General features: G+C 39.7%; 1 protein-coding gene across 5 annotated transcripts in view; it reads left to right on the top strand.

Moving 5' to 3' along the window:
- The window catches only part of GLIS3 (GLIS family zinc finger 3), a 306,985-nt gene that overhangs the window by 217,234 nt on the left and 69,875 nt on the right, over nucleotides 1–19,876 (top strand). For all 5 annotated transcript variants that reach the window (XM_039542756.1, XM_039542757.1, XM_039542758.1 and 2 more), the window contains 2 exons: nucleotides 7,539–7,700; nucleotides 11,324–11,434. In XM_039542756.1, the coding sequence (XP_039398690.1) occupies nucleotides 7,539–7,700; nucleotides 11,324–11,434 (273 nt within the window). The remainder of the gene's footprint in view (nucleotides 1–7,538; nucleotides 7,701–11,323; nucleotides 11,435–19,876) is intronic.

Consider the following 19,876-nt stretch of genomic DNA (forward strand, 5'->3'; position numbering starts at 1 on the left):
TAAAACGAATGAAAACAACAGCCATTTCCATGGTGGATGAGTCTGTGACACCTACATTTTGTGGGATAAATAACATCCGATATACAGTACTTTGCTTCAGTTGAGCATATTTTATATCCTTGGGGTTCTCCCGGAAGTGCGGTGCTTGTCTTCAAGTGTGAATATGGAGGAGGGTGCCATAACTAAGAGAGAAATATGAAGATCTCTGGAATATTTCAAATATGAAAGAAGATATTTGCAATTGCATGTTTCATTTTTTTTATTGGAAACATACTAAGTATAAAGGCTTGTCAGTAGAGAGAGCTCTCATACAAAGAGAAATCTGTGGTGTGGGAACAGCCCTCTACAGGTACTGCTCTTCCATTGATGTGGATCCTTGCTCCCCTTTTTCTGTTTTTCCTTCCAGAATTGTTAACACCACAGTGAAACTTAAAGGAACTATTAAAGGTGTATTTCAATGATACATTCAGTCAGTCCATGGCTGGAAACATCTGAGGCAATCCACAGGAGAAAGTGAGCGTTTGTCAAAGAGAAACATGGGAGGAAGCACTCAGCTGTAACTCTGTCAGCAAAAGTAGTACATTTCAAACATTCTAAACAATGTGCCATGTTCTTCGCTGTGATTTCATTGCAGATGTGCAGGTGTAACAGCAGAATATAACTTTCTGTCCATGGTCTAGCCGTAAGAATTTTAGATTTGAACATTAAAATCACATTAGGATATAATTTATTAACCCTGTGTCTATTCACGGACAAAATCTTTTACTTCTCAGGTGCAAAGCTCCCTGGATGGTTTGCAGCAGTGACAAATTGGGTACAACAAAATCCCTTAAAATATGAGTGATTTATACCATTGGTAGTGTTACATCATTTATTGTCTCTGACTCCGAGAAATCATTGTTTTCTATGTAAATCTGTGTTAAATATATCTATTATTACAGTGTATGAGTTCATGAAAAGATAGAAATATACCAACTATGATTTACTCCATGCTTTCCTGTAGTCTGTAACTTTTTTCTCTTTGTATATATGCTCACAAATTCGGGGTCTCCAAATTCTTCTGAAATGTGCAGCTTATTTCTGCAGCAGAGATAACAGCATTTATCAGCCATTTCAAAGGCTGATCCAAAATCCCTTGATGTCAACAGAAAATGCCCATTGACTTCAATAAGCTTTGGATCAGGAACTTAGTGAATTGTTTGGCAAACACCAACTGTAGTCATCTACAGTAAGTGTACACATAGCCCACTGTTGTTTACTGGAATTGATGAATTCCAGGAGCCATGGCTTTTTATGATTTCAGAGAGCCTAACTTGAAAGGGAGGAAATCTCCCAGCCTATGCACTGTTTGAAAATATAGTTGTATACAAGCACTATGCATACAAAAAACCAAACAAGTACCATGTCATAAAATGTGCTTGCACTCTGATAGAAATATTTCCTCGACAATGAAATGTAGCTTTGGGTGTTATATTTTCCCCATTTATGTACTCTAAAGGTTAAAATCATACCACACATTTTACATAAAATGAACCCAGTCTTTCAAACCTCAGCTGTGGCATGCAGTGTCCTTGTTGGTGAGCACCTGATGTCAGCGTTTTGAGTGATGTCTGACACTAATTATGTGTCACTCACAGGATTGCCAGGCAAGAGAGTCAGGGGGAATAAAAAGCTATTTAAAAGGTTTTGATATGAGGTCTTACTCTCAATTTTTTAAAAGCCCTCATGCCTTTTATAGAGCAGCACTCTGCTAATGCTATGGGGGAAGGGAAATGCTTTTAAAAAGGCTTTTAATTAATGTTTAAAATGCATCACCATTGTTTGAAAGCAATTTAAGGAGCAGTTTCTACATCTGTTTCCTCCATACTCTAAAAAAGGGGGAGGAGGGGAAATCTTTCATTCCTTTCGTGCCACTCACTTCAGTAGTTGCACAGAAGAGCATAATTGGGCAGTGTATCGTATTACCTAAAATACTAATGGCAGATTGATATAAAAGGCTGTTGGACTCATTAATTACTCCTTGATCTGCCGCAAAGGAAGCTTTTAAAAAAAATGTGACCATGGGACAATTCCAAGACAATCTCAGAGCCTCATGTGTATGGTACTATGTGTTTATAAATACATATATGTATATCCCCTTTTTATATGCCTCTATATTATATATACCCATATCGTCCTGTGTGTGTGTGTATTATAGCAGTGCCTATATGGACGCCCCCCAACTTACGCAGTCGTTCCGTTCTGGAAAGCCTTGCATAACTCGAATTTTGCATAAGTCGGAAACGTATACCCATACGTTACGCAAAAATCCTATTTCTGGCTTATGGAACTTTTTCCGTAAGTGCAAATTTGTGTAAGTGGGATCCTGCATAACCCGGAGAGCATCTGTATTTGCAATCTTAAGCCTTTCTCAGATGTTTATAACTTGGCCAAAAATCTACACTGGAAACATCTACAAAAGACATCCATGTCTGTGGTGAGTCTAAGAACAAATTATTGCCTAGTATGCAAGTCCCCTGCCCTTTTCAAAGCAAGCTAAACAAGAACCAAGCAAAAACAGATTCCAGGGACATCTTGCTTTTGCCTGTATCCTCAGGCCAACTTCAAGCCAGCACAAGATATAAAGATATAAAGACAGTGCATGTTCCTTTTGTGGATGATCTCCTCTTGTCCATTGGCAGCAAAGTATTTCCACACCTATCCTGCTGGACCTCACTGCTACAGCCTTTGGTGCATGTTATCACCAGATAATCTTGCCCTGCCTCCAAGAGGCTGATGAGATGAAAGGAAAGTGTCTCAGGTTCTTCCTCTCAGACCAAACACATTCCATGAGCCTTTGTTCTTCCATGTCCAAAGCCCTCATTTTCAGAGTCCCACAAGACTCACTCCTCTCCCTCATATCATTCAACATCTTTATGAAGCCAAACTAACCAAGCTATTTTTCCTATAGTATGGAATGGGAAAAAGAGAAAAGCTGTTGTTTTCACTGATGTTTTCTATTTCTATTTATGTTTCTTAGGCAGGATGTAAAACATTTTTAAATCAGCAGGACTGGATAACTTGCACACATGAATCTTAAAAGAAGGAGTTGGCACCTATGGAAAGTAGTATTTGATCATATAAGTTAACGACTATTGATCTGATTCCTAAATATACAGAGGACTTTATACACTTTTGTGGCAGGGTAAAGGGGTACCAAAGGGGGCATAAATTACACTTACACTCACTTTAAGCCCCCTTTACACTGTTGGATTAGTGTAAATGGGTCTGAGTGTAACTGAGAATCAAGCCCAATGTTATAATGCATATGCACAGAGAGAAGAATTAAGGTTACATAGGGACCTGATTTCTGAGTGCTTCCCTTTGTAAATTTAATGTTCTTTTAAACTTTGTTTTTCTGTATGCATACACACATATGGTAAATAGAGGGGATGGGGCCTCTGTATGTGAGTATGTAAATTTCTTATTAAATCAGTGTAGATGTCATAAAGAAGCCACAATCCATTTAATGTTTTACTAATATGCTCTACCCATGTTTATAAACTTCTAATTTTGATAACTAATATACGTCTGTGTGAAGAGAAACAAAACATTTGCATATATAAATAAATGGACAGTGCAATGAACTTGTTTTAAAGAAAACTCTAGGTCAACATTAAGAAGCACGCTGAGCCAGGAAATTGTCTTTATGAGCTGGTTAATGGTTTCAATTTGCATGGAACAGTAAAAAGAAAAATACAGTAACTATGATTCTTTTATTGCGGATTAGGAAAACATTACAAAGGGCTTTTTTATTAATTCCACAAAACTTTAATACTTCCAGAAAATCTGGCTGAATCAGGATTATGTTTAGGAGTTTTATTCAGTTTTAGAATGTCAAATGCATGGCACCTACTAAACTGATTAATTGCGGCAAAGGTGTTACATCCTCTTCCACAACCACACTTAATAACTTGGAAACTATGAAGATTTCCATTTGAAAATACAACTACAGTCTACTTGACTTTTTGTTCCTTCAGCTAATCATGGCTTCTGTGGAATAATTTAACAGAAATCCTATTAGCAAGGAATAGTCCATATTATATATAGTTCAAAAGAATATCCTTCTCAAAGCTTTTTGTCTTTTAAAGCATGAGAGATTCCCTAAATTTCAGAATTTTTTTTTCAGCGTTAACATTTATACTGTATTGTCTGAAAAAGGACTTTTCAACATTTCAGGCTCAATTACCTAGTAAAAGATAAAGAAGAATTCACAATATCTAGAGTGGTGAATGTCATATGCATGAATTAAGGTACTATGAAGGAAAAAAGCTTCAATATATTTTCATTATTTTCAAGTTCTACTCAACAATGCAGAGTTCTTAAAAATGTTAATGTCTATATCTTTTAGGGTGAAATTCACCCCATTTCTCAATTAACCACATAATCTGATATAAACTCTGTATTAATTCCCCAATCCTATAGACACTTGCGCACATGCTTAATTTTACTTAATTATCTGCAGGATCGAGGCCTAAGTAATTAACACAGGGCTGATGCAGTACAGAGGGTCTTCTTTGGAATCTCTATAGTGGGGTGAATGTCACCCTATAAGATTGAAAGATACTTGAGAAAATGAAGTTTATACTAGAGCTATATACAGTTTAATCCATGTCATTTGAATGGAAAATTGTTTTGTTCTAAACTTTCCTCTTGGAACCATTAGTGACTTGCCAAAATAATATAATTTCTACTGTCTGTGATTTTCGCTAATGTTACCACCTACCTGTTCTTGAGTGATTTTTTTTTCCAAAATACTGGCTATTCTTTCATACCAATCCTGTCATCCTTATGTTTTCCTTTTTCATCTGTTTTTCTCACAAAATTTTGTTACAATGGTTGGAATAAATATAAGGGAAATTCCATGGCACATGATAGACTCATGAGAAATCAGGCAACCTTAAAATATATCAGAGTGATGAAGTACTATAGAGGAACACTATGTTTTACATTTGTGACTTCTGTTTTGACTCTTCCCTCAAGATTTTATTGACAAAGAACAATCAATATTTTTGCTTCCCTCCCCTGCTTCTACAAGCACAGTTGAATTTCTGGATGATGGTTTGTGACTGGAGAGCCTCAAAAGCTTTGGAGGTTCAGTTTGGATAAGAACCCAAGATCTAGATAACCTGCTGCTCCCCCCCACACAAAAATGTTCAGAACCATTGGGTTGTCAGAGTTGGGTTAGAAGTGTTGCAAAAACTTGTTTTTCTGAGACTTCAAATACATCCCACTTTGTGTTTGAACTTGGCCACAAATACCATTGAATAAAGCCTCCCATTCAGTATTTCATCACTAGCATCTCTGGTTCTGTAAATCAAGGAAGCAAAGGCATGGGTGAAAATGAAAACTGCATGGTTTGGAAAGATTTCTGAATTTCTCTGAATCTGAAAAAAAATTACATTGTGTTTGAGTTTAAGGTGAAGGTTTGGGTTGGCTCACTCATCCCTAATGAGTATGCCTCTTCTTATACTGTAGCATTTAAAAATCAGAGTTGTATATCTTGTCCCATCTCCTAAATTTGCCTGGGCAATGTGTAGTCCATTTTTTATTTTCTACAGTTTAAAAAAAAAATTGTGAAGCAATGCCCAGAGATTCACCTCACTCTCCATCCTTTCCGTGTGCTTCTTCATTCTGTGGAATTTTATCTGATCCTTTACTCATTATTCCAAGAATTAAAAGTTGAGATCCCTATTTTTCTCACTTTAGTTCTAATTAATTACAAACCAATGCAAATTATGATCAGTCATTTTGATGTTTCATCTATCTCTACTTTTGCAAGCATTCATACAGTAAATAAAATAGAACAAATGTTATTTATGGAACTCCAGAGTAAGTTAAAAGTTGCCCCTATTCTAGTTATTGCTCATAGACTAGGTGAAATGAATTAGTAAGAGGAACTCTGAAAATAGTTCATTATATCTGCAGTATTATACATGCTTGACATTTATGCTAGTGCATTTTTATCTTTGCAAATGTACAAGAACAGCAAACTAGCATGTAATTCGGGAGACAGCTTCTAATATGGTGCAATGAAACACACAGCAGCTATGATTAATTGCATTAATTGCTCTTGACTGATGGAGTCTAATTGAAATGAAATACATATATAAAAAATGCCTGATGTCACAGAAATCCTTGTTTTTAGTTTCCCTAACATTAGAGATGCTGTGGAAGCCTGATCAGGAAAGAACTGGTGTTAGCACTCGGGAGATGCACTTCTGTTTTGAGTAGATTAAGTAGCTCATTAGGGAAAGGAACAGTATTCTATTCTTTGTTACCCATATAGATTCAATCCTGTTTTGATGGAGTCTAATGATGAACTCTTTATTTTTAGTACCTTATACAAAAACCTGTAATAGAAAGGTAATATAATATTTGCATGATGATTATAGCTTAGATTTTATTTTTTTAATACAAAAACACTAGCAAGGTAGTGGAGGTTAGGGTTTCCCAGGGTGTGGGTAGTATGAATTTTTTTGTTTTGGAGAGGTTTTTTTGGTTATTCAGTTCTGTTGATGATATGCAAGCTGGAACAAAACTGTGAGGAAAGATGGTCCAGTGGTCAGGGTGCTAACCTAGAATGAGGGCAACTGGGGATCACTCCCTGCTGTGCTTCCTTTGTGACCCTGAGCAAATCTTTGGTCTGACCCAGTACGGGCATTCTTATGTTAATCACTTACACTGTCTGTGCCTCAGTTCCCCAGCTGCAAAATGGGAATAATTGTGGTTTCTGACTTCACAGTGTGATATGAAAATAGATACATTAAAAGATTGTGAGTTGCTCAGATACAGTAGTCATAGGGGTAATATAAGTACCTAAGGGCTTGCTGGCATAGCAGTGGGTGCTAGAAGGATGTGATTTCTAAAGCACATCAATATGTTGTGCACTAGCTGGCCTACTAACAAACAGTACTATGTTAATGAGCACTAGGAAACTTTTAGTTCACATCAGTGGGATCTACATCGTCCAGTTAGTGCACAACATCCTGGTGTACATTAGAAATTACACCTCTTTAGTCACACTGCCATGCCATGTAGACAAGTTATAAGAGAGAAATTCCACCTCTGTTTCCCAGAGGTATATTGTCTAAATAGAGGTAAAGACTCATCTTAGTCACTAATGTAAGCAGAAATGAAATGGCCAGAGCTGTGAAGTATAGACATGAACGCTCTCAAAATTTGAGGGTGTTCAGCTCGGAAGTTTGGTTCAGACCCATCTCTACGAGAAAAAACAAAACAGTGGGACAGGATTTTCAGAAGTGCTTAGTGTTGGCCTTACTCTGTTCCCATTGAAGTCCATTGACTTCAGTGGAAGAAGATAGGTCAGTGCTGAGTGCTTTGGGAAATCCCTCTCAGTACATTTTGAGACAAATGCTTAATTTAGTGACTGAATATTTTTAAATTACAAAGTAAAAATTACACTTGGATTTTAAAAGATGAAGGCATTCAAATGTGGGTTTCTTTTTTTAAAAAAAAAAAATCTTGTCTTTATACAGTTTGAGGGCTGCAAGAAGGCCTTTTCCAGACTAGAAAATCTCAAGATTCATTTACGAAGCCACACAGGAGAAAAGCCCTACCTTTGTCAGCATCCAGGCTGTCAGAAAGCATTCAGTAACTCCAGCGATCGAGCCAAGCATCAGAGGACACACTTGGACACTGTAAGAAATAAAAGAACTCAAATTTGATTTCTTGTTAACCTGTTAAATCCTTTTTCTCTTAGCTGATTGCATCAAATACTGTATATCAGTGGTCCCTAACCTTTTTGGCTGGCGGGTGCCAGCCGAAGGACCACTGCGGCGGTGGAGCACCCGCTGAAATGCCGCCGAAATTCGGCAGTATTTCGGCGGCGACACCTCTTGATGACGCCACTTGCCGTCGACAAGCAACGTCATCGAGAGGCGTCCCTGCCGAAATTAGGGAGCGACGCCTCTCGATGACGTCACTTGTTGGCGACAAGCAGCATCATCGAGAGGCGTCCACGCCGAAATGCCGGTGGGTGCTCTCCCGGGGGCCAGGACACGGGCGCATTAAGGGACCACTGCTGTATATAATTGGAGATGGGAGGATAGGAAGAGATGTCAGTTAATAGAGTTTGAGCTGTGGCAGAGATGACATAGTCCAGGGGTGGCCAAACTGTAGCTTGTGAGCAACATGCAGCTCTTTTACCATTAAAGTGCAGCTTGCAACCCCCCACACCCTCTCTCCATTCTCCGCCTACCATACTGGGTCGGGGGAGGGAGGTAGGAGCTTCTGCCCAGTGGGAAGGAGAGTCTTGGGGCTTCAGCCCTGTGGGGCGCATCTGCCGATGCTTGGCAGGAGTGGGGCTGAAGTCCCAAGCCCTGGCCCCTCGCAGGTGTGCTCTGGGTCTCAAACTTCTGAAGATTGTCGTATGTGGCTCAGAGGGTCAGTAAATTTGGCCATCACTGACATAGTCTCAGTCAGGAGAGTTACCCAGTTGTGTTCAGTTTTCCCCATTTCCTTTGCTTGTAATAACACTGGGACTGACTGTGACAGAAACACAGTCTGGTGCTGGCCTATATGCAGGGTCGGCTCCAGGTTTTCTGCCACCCCAAGCGGCAGGGAAGGAAAAAAAATGGTGATCGGCAGCACTTCGGTGGCAGCTCAATCGCGCCGCTCCATTCTTCTGCGGGTCCTTCACTCCCTCTCTTCCTTTTCGGCGGCACTTTGATGGCAGCTCAAAGAGGAAGAGAGGGACTGACGGACCCGCCATCAAATTCCCGCCAAAGACCCGGACGTGCCATCTCAATAGCGGATGGAGTGCCGCCCCTTTGTGTTGACTGCTTCCTTAGCTGGTGCCTGTAGCCGGCCCTGCCTATATGTTTTGAGGAGGCTCTGGTTACTGACTGAAGTATATAAAGGTAAGTAGTGGAGATGGGCCAAGGTTACAAAATTCAGATTTGGATCCAGATTTTGAATACCACAAAATTCTGGAGTGTTTGGAAACAGAATAATGGACCACTGTGGAATTTGGATCCAGGTTTGATTCTGAAGTTTGGAGATTTCCAGGTGTGAAGTTTTGGATCAGGGCTATCTCCAGTCAGTACAGTTTGAAGTTGGAATTAAGGCATAAATGCCTGGGCCATAACAGAATGGTCTGATGATGAACGTATTAGCCTTTGCCTACAGAGATACCACAGTGCATAAGAAAACCCATTCAGATAGGAGCAAGATTCTGGAAAATCAAAATGTATCTTCCACAAGAATATATCCCAAAATACAGAATACATTAAGAGCAAAGACCTGTCTGTTTTAGTCACACTACTTCATTAACTTCAGCAGGACTGTTCACTTGGGCAAGGCAAGCCTTATTTGGGCTCTTAACTCTTATTACTAGTAGATTAGTGATCAATGCAAACGTGGCATGCTCCTTTTTAAAAAATGGTATGTTATAAACAGTTGACTTAGGGCCTGATTCAAAGCCTAGTATAGTCAACAGGAATCTTTCCATTGGCTCCATTGGGTTTTGAAACTAGCCCTTTAATGGTTACTATCAAGTTCTGCTCTATTTTAAGACACATAGGTATTCATTATGTGGTACTGCAGGTTCTGTAGATAAGAAGTTATTCCATGTCACAACATATAATGAATGTGCAATGAGAGGCTGCTGAGAACATTACCAGAAAGCAGAACATTCAGCTAGATTAAATTTTACAAAACCACAAAACAAAAAAGTTTCTCATTTAGTGAACGGACAGTTTTAGGCCTTCCTGCATCAGTTCAATAGTTGCAGGAGGGAGAATGGCTGGAGAGATCCGTTTTAAAGTAGCTTTTACTCTGAAATGCTTTCTGTGGGAGGGAACCATTCTTCTCAGCAGAAATGGATTTTTTTTCACTGCAAAGAGCCTGTAATTTCCCAAAGCCAGTTAAAATGCTGCGTAGAAAAAAAATATCTAAAACATAGTGCTTCAAGATAATAAACAGAATAAATGTGTCACCTTAAAGTGGTAAATATGCATATATAAGCCAGATAGGTAGTTAGAAGGAGCTAAGCTGCAGCCGCACAACCTGCCCATGGTTGGGGGAGTAAATTTCCCCCCTCTTCCACAATTCTCAAGACTCCAATAATCACAAACATCAATAATAACATATAGTTATCACTAGATAAAAGTTTTACTAAGGCAAAATTAAGATTGAGAGTACACATCAAGAACTTAAGGGCAAAACTCTATTAGCAAAAAATAAAATAAAATAAAATGTTATGCAGCCAAAATATTGTTTGTGAATTATGGGGTTTTAGCCAAGATTTATTTAATAAACAACATTTGTTTTACAACAAAATAAAATTTAGTTTTAAGCAGAAGCAGACAGAGTTTATAAAGGGCATACCATCAGGAAACAGAAATAATAGCATGTGACTTAGCTGACCAGTCGCACAACTTAAATAGCAAATTTCAAATAATGAATAGTGAACAGAATATATAAAAAATGTGATCTGTTTGCATATATTCTGTGAACAAAGTAAAGAGTTAAATATATCAAGTAATTGTTTGCAATAATAGTTGCACCAATTCTAATATTTACATATTATAGTGCAACTACAATTCTGGAAATACCTCAAAGGGTGTCAGAGAACAGGCAAGTTAGAGCAAGTAGATGTGACTTTTAGTGAATCTAAAAACAACTTATATGGACGTTCCAGGATTGTATATGTTGGCAATATTGTATATTTGTGATTGGCAATTAAGAGATGAAAAAAATTGTCCTGTCTTTTACATAAAAATACATATTCTTTGCATTTTCCTTTTTATTGCCTTAAGTGTTTTAGAACTGTAGTGTTTAAAGGTTGCTTTGTTGTTGTTTCCTCTCTTTGTCATGTAGTAGACTAACCTTTTCTCTTATTCTCTGTCTTTCTGAAGCAGGTTTCCTCTATAACTCTTAAGCAGTCTGTCCAGGACTTTACTGCAGTTTCTTTACCTGACTTACTAAAGAATGTAATTTCTGACTAAGTCAAAGATTGCTGTGAGGGTGACATAATTGTAAGTACTACTGGAGATACTCATTCATAATGATAAAAAGAATGATGAGGTAAAAGGAAATATGGCATGGTAAAATTTAAAATAGGCATTTAAAGATTCATTTACTTTCTCTTGCTTGCAAACCTTCCTTTCTTTCCTCTTATACCATGCCATTAAACTACTGGGCATTCTACCTGTGGTACTGCTCTGTGTAGCCAATCAATAGCAATGGATTTTCCCCAGTTAAAATAATCTGTGGTTTAAGCGATTTTTCTGTGTGCTTTTTTGGTTTGTTTTTGTTTTAGAAACCTTATGCATGTCAGATTCCAGGATGTACTAAGCGATACACAGACCCAAGCTCCCTGAGAAAGCATGTAAAGGCACATTCTTCCAAAGACCAACAGGCCAGGAAAAAGGTAACTTTCCCAGAGGATCGTTCTGCATAGGAATTATATAGTGAAGGTAATGTTGTAACACTAGAAGTATTGAGACATCTTAAGTACCACAACTTGTGAAACTGTAAAGCCCTGGTCTGGGACTGCTTGATTAATGAAACCATCCATGATAAGTGGGTGCATAGATGATACTTTCAGTTTTGACTCAATAAAGCTGATTGTTTTACTAGAAGTCCAGCAGAGATTATCATCTGTTGGTATAGTGATTAATCATAATGAATATATGTAACTCAGTATATGGAAAAATAATTTTGAGAAGGGAGATTTATTTGTAAAATTCTTTCACCACGTAAGTATATTGTGATGCAACATCCAGTTTATGCTGCCAGTCTGAGATAAATAGATGTATGTTGAGGATTGAAGGATGGTAGGTCAAACCATTTTCAAACATCAAGGTATTCCACAATGCTGAGTCCCAGGTTTCTCAGTCCCATGGGAAAAAAAGTTAGCCGAGGACATGATCTGATTTTTTCCCCACATCTCAAGCCCATTTTTACTATAAACCATATTATACTGTTTTAGACCAATGAGGATAAGTGCAATGCTTTCATTTAAAAAACTGATGAGGCTGGAGATGGCCTTGTCTGCACTACCGGGGTAAGTTACGCTACTCCAGCTACATGAATAACTTAGCTGGAGTCAACATAGCTTTGGTTGATTTACTGCAGTGTCTACACTGCACTGTGTCGACAGGAGACTGTCTCCCGTCAACTTACCTTACTCCTCTTGTTCCAGGGGAGTACCGGAGTCAACCAGAGAGTGCTCTGCGGTTGATTTAGAGGGTCTTTACTGCATCAATTGCAGCAGCGTTGATCCCCAATAAGTGTAGACATGGTCTTAGAATAATATAGAGAGGGTTAAAACCCTAGAGTCATAACCCGTACAGAAGGGGTTATATTTAACATGGGTGACAGCATGGATTGCCCTTGATTTGAATGGTAACAATTTTTGTTTAGACAGTGTCTGAAACACTAAAGCATAGTCTTACAAACTGCAAAATGTAGGGCTAGATTGTGATTTAACTGTTTGCCCTGAGCATGTATCTGTGCTGCTCCCAGAGACCAGGGAATGAATTTTAATTGTTGGGAATTATAGTTTACTTCCTAATTCCCCCTTGTGTCAGGGGAAAAGTAATCTCCTAGTGGTCATTACTGTGCTGGCTGGCACCTTGACCCAGCCCTATCTGCCCTCTCCTTGCCCATGTGTGGAGGAGGACTGGTGGTGATCCTGTGCAAACTGTTCTCCTGGCTGCACTGTGAACCACAGGGCACATAGCCCATGGAGAGGAGCAAAGGGGTGTTATATGCCCCCCACTTACTGCCTTGTGTCAGCCTGTGAGGCAAGCGGTGGTCATGCCTGAATGTTCTGTCAAATTTACCTATGACACATTAAATAAAACTTGGATAATGTATCTGAACAGAGGGTATTAAACTCTTAGGTAACATTACATAATTGAATGTAAAATAATATGGTATGCTCTGTACATAATTGTGTCAAATTGCAGGAGTATGAGGGGTACTATTCTTAGGATGACATTTCCCATATGTTTTTGTTCATTTTCCATTCTTCTGTTAGAACAGTTTAAAGCTGGCCCTTTTAACTCCGCACGTGGTCATTTTTTTTTAGAATTACACTTAAAGTTGTTTAGTTTTTCATCCAGTCCATTTGATAAGGATTTATTTATCTGAGATAGGTTAATATGTGAAAGTGGAAATAAGTCAACTCAGCAAAAAAACAAAGGAAGAAATGTGGCATCAATCAAGCCAAATGTTTAAAAATGTGCACTGAGGTTGCAGTGTATAATATTTACAAGGTACAGCGTAGTTACTGGACCTTTGAGAACTTATAATTGCTAAGTCGCATCATGCTTTGGTATTTGAAATATTTCCTGGCAGTAAAAATAATAATAATAAAAAGTAAGAAACAATAAACCTTTTAAGGCAGAATTAAGATTATTTATGACTTTAATTAAAAATGAAAATTGGCTTAATGTCAAAAAAGCCTTTACAAAAAATGTGAATTCATCAAAAATAACCATAAAAATTCCAAGGTGATAAAGGCACAGTGGAGTAATAGTTCCAGCCCTAGGGAACTATTCTGTTGAAAAGAATGAAACCCTTTGCTGTCACACCCTGTTAGTCATAGATTCATTTAATATATCTTGCCTGACTGCCTCTAATCCTCATTTTAACCTCCCCCTACACACTAAATGACATTATTTTGGTGTCTTAAGTTGCTAGCTATCCAAGATTGTACACTAAAATATGTTCTTGATGTTACACAGATTTTAAATAGCAGGGAAAATGTATTTGTGGCAATGGAGATGCTCTGAAATAAACTACTGTACTCCCCATGTCAGTCTGAAGCTACACTGATTCTTCCACACAACTTTTCATAATCCATCCTCAAAGCTCCTTGCCCCTCCCTTTGCTGTGTAACATAGACCAGAGAGATGTTGCAGTGAGAATCAAAATAGATTATCTATTTATCATGTCATAACTTTTCGCTGATGTGATTTTGTGCTCTATTGTGCAAGGCAAAGTGCCTGATTCTGCAGTTCTTTTTCAGGCAAAACCCCTATCGATGTAAATTTAAGTCTTTCCTATTAAGGGAATGAATTCCTGACCTACTGAAGTCAGTGGCAAAACTATGTATAATGTATGCAGTTCAACAAATCTGAGCAAGAGTTTGTATTTTATTTTTAAATACAATATTGAAAATAAAACCCAAAAGTTTAGCTACATCTAGTTTTTCACCTTGTGAAATTTCTAAGAAATTCCCCACATGACATCAGAAAGGGGGTGGGTGGGGGGAACAGGGGAATCAGAACAGAGAGTGAATTCAAAGCCAGAAATATCAAATATCTGATCAAAGAAGTCTAAAATGCAATTCAGACCACTTTCTATTTAAAAAGTCTTTAATGACTTTCAGTGATGCATAGAAAACTGTATACAACAACAACACAAAATATTTTCTTTCTACATAGTTTAATTGGAGATAAAAACAACACATAAGAGTATCTTTAAACAAAATTAAAAATGCAGCCTCCATGGTTGGAGTCCATCTCCCTAAAACAGTTGGTGCAACTATCCCTAAGCATGGCCTATGGAAATCAGCAATATGGAAGTACAGATAGTGCTCAGATTGGGAGAGGGTTGAATACTGGCTTATAATGCCTCTGACGTATAATCAGCTGTAAGACATCCCCACTTCCGTGTTATCCCCTCCTTTAAACACTTTCTTTTATGCCAGGGAAATGCAATAATTCAGTGTAGTGAATTTGAAAGACAACAAATTTTAAAACACTTTTTTACACAATGTGCAATTACCTTATGGAACTTATTACCACAAGATACCATAGCGGCCAAGAGCTTAGCAGGTTTCAAAAAAACAGATATTTATGTGGACGATGAGTGTATTCACAGTACATTCATTAAAAATTTTTAAAATCCCCAGATTTATAAAGGATATAAATCCTCATGCTTCAGGACAGAAGTAAATGTCATAGTAATGAGATTAGAAAGAACCTTGGTTATTCCATAACTGGTCCCTTGGGGTTTCTCGCACATTCCTCTGAAGTATCTGGTCCGAGCCACTGTTGCAGACAGCATAGGACTGGATGGATCTTGGGCCTGATCTAATTCAGCAATTTGAATAGTTCTAAATGGATTAACAAAAATTAATTTAATATGAATGAACAAAAAAGTAATTTTACAATGTGTTTTCTTGCTTTTTCCTTCCCCCATTCCATTTTTATTCCTTTTCTCCTGTTCTCGCTTTCCATGTCCCTTCTCATTCTATCTCCCACTTTCACTAGGCGTGATTATTTTTTAAAGATATGCAACCAAAACTCATATAAACTGTAATGGGAGGTTGGGGTGCATATGCTATGATAAAATTGGTCCCAGTATCTTTGTTTCTGTCTCTTTAATAGACTCTGATTTTCTCTTTTCTTTTCTCTCCTCCCTTACCTTTAACCTTCCTCTTTCCCCATACACATTCTGTATCTGAACAATTTCTTCAGAAATATATATGCTAAAGCAACTAAATGTTTCACATTTAATGTTTTCACTAATCATTTTGTAGTATGGATAACATATTGATACAGAGTCACATGGATCATTTTGTCTCCCATTCATGATTATATAACAATCCTGTGGCATCTTGACTTCAGTGCACCTACACAAATGATGAGAATCTGGCCTTTTAAAGGTGAAAGCTCCAAAAATGACATAATATCTGCTTTCTATACATAAATATGTCCCAGCTTCAATATCCAATACTTCGGGCCATTCCAGGGCCAGAAGCAAGTGTTATGCTTTCTGTTGAGAAGTTGGGAATCCCTCCATCCCAAAGGAATGAAGCTCCAGTTTCTAGCCCTGCAATGTCATGAAGTAACAGATTTTTATGTAAAGAAAGGCTGTCACTCGCCTAGGACTGAATATTGCCCAGTCTAGACCTCAGGACTGTGTGACTTTTGCAGAGAAAATACTGCATTTGAGGGTAGAAGTAGGGTTGCCAGGTGTCTGTTTTTTGACCGGAACACCTGGTTGAAAAGGAACACTGGTGGCTCCAGTCAGCACCATTAAAAGTCCGGTCAGCGGCGTAGTGGGGCTAAGGCAGGCTCCCTGCTGGCCATGGCTCCATGAGGCTCTCAGAGCAGTGACATGTCCCTCCTCCAGCTCCTATGCATAGGAGCAGCCAGGGGGCTCCACATGCTGCCCCCACCCCAAGCACTGGCTCTTCAGCTCCCATTGGCCAGGAACCATGGCCAATGGAAGCTGAAGGGGCAGCACCTGTGGATGGGACAGCACGCCACAGAGCCACCTGGCTGTGCCTCCGCATAGGAGCCAGAGGGGAACATGCTGCTGCTTCTGGGAGCTGCTTGATGTCCCAACACCCTGCCCCAGTCCTGATCCCCCTCCCACCGCCGAACCCCTCAGTCCCAGCCCAGAGCACCCTCCTACACCCCAAACCCCTCATCCCCAGCCCCACCCCAGAGGCCACAGCCCCAGCCAAAGCCTGCACCCCCCATCACTCCAACCCCCTGCCCCAGCCCTGATCCCCCTCTCACCTGCCAAACCCCTCGGTCCCAGCCCAGAGCACCCTCCTACACCCCACTCGCCTCAGCCCCAGCCCCTCCCCAGAAGCCACAGCCCCAGCCAAAGCCTGCACCCCCCATCACTCCAACCCCCTGCCCCAGCCCTGATCCCCTCCTCACCTGCCAAACCCCTCGGTCCCAGCCCAGAGCACCCTCCTACACCCCAAACCCCTCATCCCCAGCCCCATCCCAGAGCCTGCACCACCAGCCAGAGCCCTCTCCCTCCTCCCTGCACACCAACCCCCTGCCCCAGCCTGGAGCCCCCACCCACATCATGAACCCTGGAACCCACACTCCCAGCCCAGAGTCCGTATCCTCTCCCACACCCCACACCCCTGCCTCAGCCCAGAGGCCCCTCATCCCTGGCCCCACCCCAGAGCCTGCACCCCCTCCCACACCTCCCTGAACCAGTCCGGTGAAAATGAGTGAGTGAGGGTGCAAAGAGTGAGCTACAGAAGGAGGGAGGATAGAGAGAGCAGGACCGGGGCCTCGGAAAAGGGGTGAGGCGGGGCGGGGCCTCAGAGAAGGCTTGGGGCAGGGAAGGAGCAAGGGTGTTGGATTTTGTGCAAGTAGAAAGTTGGCAACCCTAGGTAGAAGGAAGAAACAATTATAATTGTTATTTCCTTTCTTCTGACAAATATGTAATGAGTAGGAGGAGGATTCATGCAAATATAGACAAATAGGAAAAAATGGGAGGTAGAAAAGTAGGAGGATAGAAGGTGCAGGATATTTGCCACAGATAATCCTCATATCAGAGGGGTAGCCGTGTTAGTCTGGTTCTGTAGAAGCAGCAAAGAATCCTGTGGCACCTTATAGACTATAAGGTGCCACAGGATTCTTTGCTGCTTCTACATAATCCTCATAATATTTGTTTTTATCTTACATTTCATGAAATCTGGCAACCATTTCTAGATTATGACATTGTTCTATTACACTGCAGTCTGAAAAGTATGAACTGATGCATCTGATAATTATTATATCCATTCATCTATATTAGGTAGAGGTAAATCCCTCTAATGTCTACGGACCAAATCCTGCAGTCCTTATTCTGGGAAAATCCTGTCTGAAATTTATGACTAAGGGCCTGATGCTGATACCCTTGCTCATATTGAGTAGTCCTCTATTAGTTCCCTGAAGCCAGTGAGATTACAAAAGAAGTGAGGTACTACTCAACATGAGTAAGGGGTTTTTGTTGTTGTTGGTTTTTTTGCAGTCAGTAAGCTTAACATTTTCAAAGGAAGGTTCTGCACAGAAATTTCTTACATCTGTTTAATTGATGATGATGTGCTTGAGCATGACCATTCTATAGCCCTTTTATTAGACTCCTGTACTGAAGTTACTATATGGGAAATGACAAAACTAAATCAGTAACAAAATCCACAGCTCATTCTGTTGACGCAGCATTGAGTCAAAGCCAAGTTAGAAAATGAATATCATCATTACTTCTTTATAAGACAAATTTGATGGGGAAGCTGAACTACAGTCCTGTACAAACATAAGGACTTTATCCTTTTCATACAGACATACTCTGAGATACGATACACTATTTCACCAGGGGCCCTTCTTAAGGAAAGTGTATTTGTAAAATGTATGATAATTCTTGTTCATTTTTATTGTTCCCACTTTTTTTTTAAAAAAAAGCAACCCATGCAGTAAATGGAGTCTGGGTTTCTTCAATTTTTTGTCTGTGTGTAGATCATGGCATGAACCAAGAAATCCACTTTCAACCTCAAAGTGGATTTTTTTTTAGTCTTTTAAATATATTTCTGATACGTTAAGGAAAACCTATTGGAGCCCTCCGGTGGCCAAAATAGTACCTCTAAATTCCCATAAATATTAAGCAGGGACAAGATAGCCTAGTTGACAATGTCAGTCTTATAATTCCAAGATATAAACTTCATTTCCTGCAGTTGCTGTACTTTTAATTACAGTGTCCAATGTATTTATAATTACACTGATGGACAAATATTATTCATGACACTTTTATTTAGCTAAGACAGTGATGTAACATATTTCTGCAAAAAATATTGAAAGATTGTTAAAGAGAGAAACAAATAAAATGAGGTTAAGTTGGCCTATGTTGTGATATCAGTAAAACAGGCCTGGTAGTCATTTAAATAGTTAAAGTAAACAAGACCACCTAAGATGACTTTAGAACCTCTCTTGGGGTTCATAAATCCACAAGTGAGAGCCCTGAAGTGAAAAGTGAGAGCCGAGTTAGACCTAATACTGTCTTATTTATCTTGATCAAACATCTAGTCCAATGGTTCCCAAACTTGTTCTTCCGCTTGTGCAGGGAAAGCCCTGGCGGGCCGGGCCGGTTTGTGTACCTGCCACGTCCACAGGTTTGGCCGATTGCGGCTCCCAGTGGCCGCGGTTTGCTGCTCCAGGCCAATGGCAGCTGCTGGAAGCGGTGTCCAGTACGTCCCTCAGCCTGCGTCACTTCCAGCAGCTCCCATTGGCCTAGAGGAGTGAACCGCAGCCACTGGGAGCCGCAATCGGCCGAACCTGTGGACGTGGCAGGTACACAAACCAGCCTGGCCCACCAGGGGCTTTCTCTGCACAAGCAGCGGAACAAGTTTGGGAACCACTGTTCTAGTCCTTAGCTATTTATATAGACACCACATCTTTTAATAGTTCCTTATTTGCAAACTTTACTATTTTTAACATTAGATGTTCTAGTTCAGATTCATTATAAGGCACTCTTTGAGACATTGACTGCTTCATTGCACTGATACTAAATAGGACTCTCTCTTATGGAGCTGTTTCTGCATCATTTTATCTTGTTCAAATTGCTCTTAAAGAAACCAAACCTGGATTCGTTCTGCCAGGTAACTTACCATCTTGACTGGTTCTGTAATATTAGTAAATGCAGGTTTGAAAGACTACCACCTTTGCTGCTCTGGGTACTCCACCGTTATATACAATGTCATTCAGCTGAGCAGCTAAAGATTAGAACAACAGTGTCACTAGTGCGGAATGTGAACCTCAATGAAACAGTGATACGGTTGGGCAGCTATTTATTTATCTGGTATACATTCTTGTGTCTCTCCCACAACAGTTGCCCTATGCGTCTGCTATCCCTTCTTTCTTTATTTTAAGGCTATTTGTTGCTTCTCCACTGACTCCATACAGTCAGTATCTGATACATGACACTTCAAAAAATTGTTCAAATGTTTTTAGAAGTTACTTGGAATTAGTTTATTGGATTTGTATATTAGTCTGATGGATGTCGCAAAACACCTGACATTTTATTTCACCAAAGAGTCAGAGGTCTCCCAAATGTCACTATTAGGATGCTA

Source organism: Mauremys reevesii, linkage group 6 (assembly GCF_016161935.1).
Source record: "Mauremys reevesii isolate NIE-2019 linkage group 6, ASM1616193v1, whole genome shotgun sequence".
NCBI lineage: Eukaryota > Metazoa > Chordata > Testudines > Geoemydidae > Mauremys > Mauremys reevesii.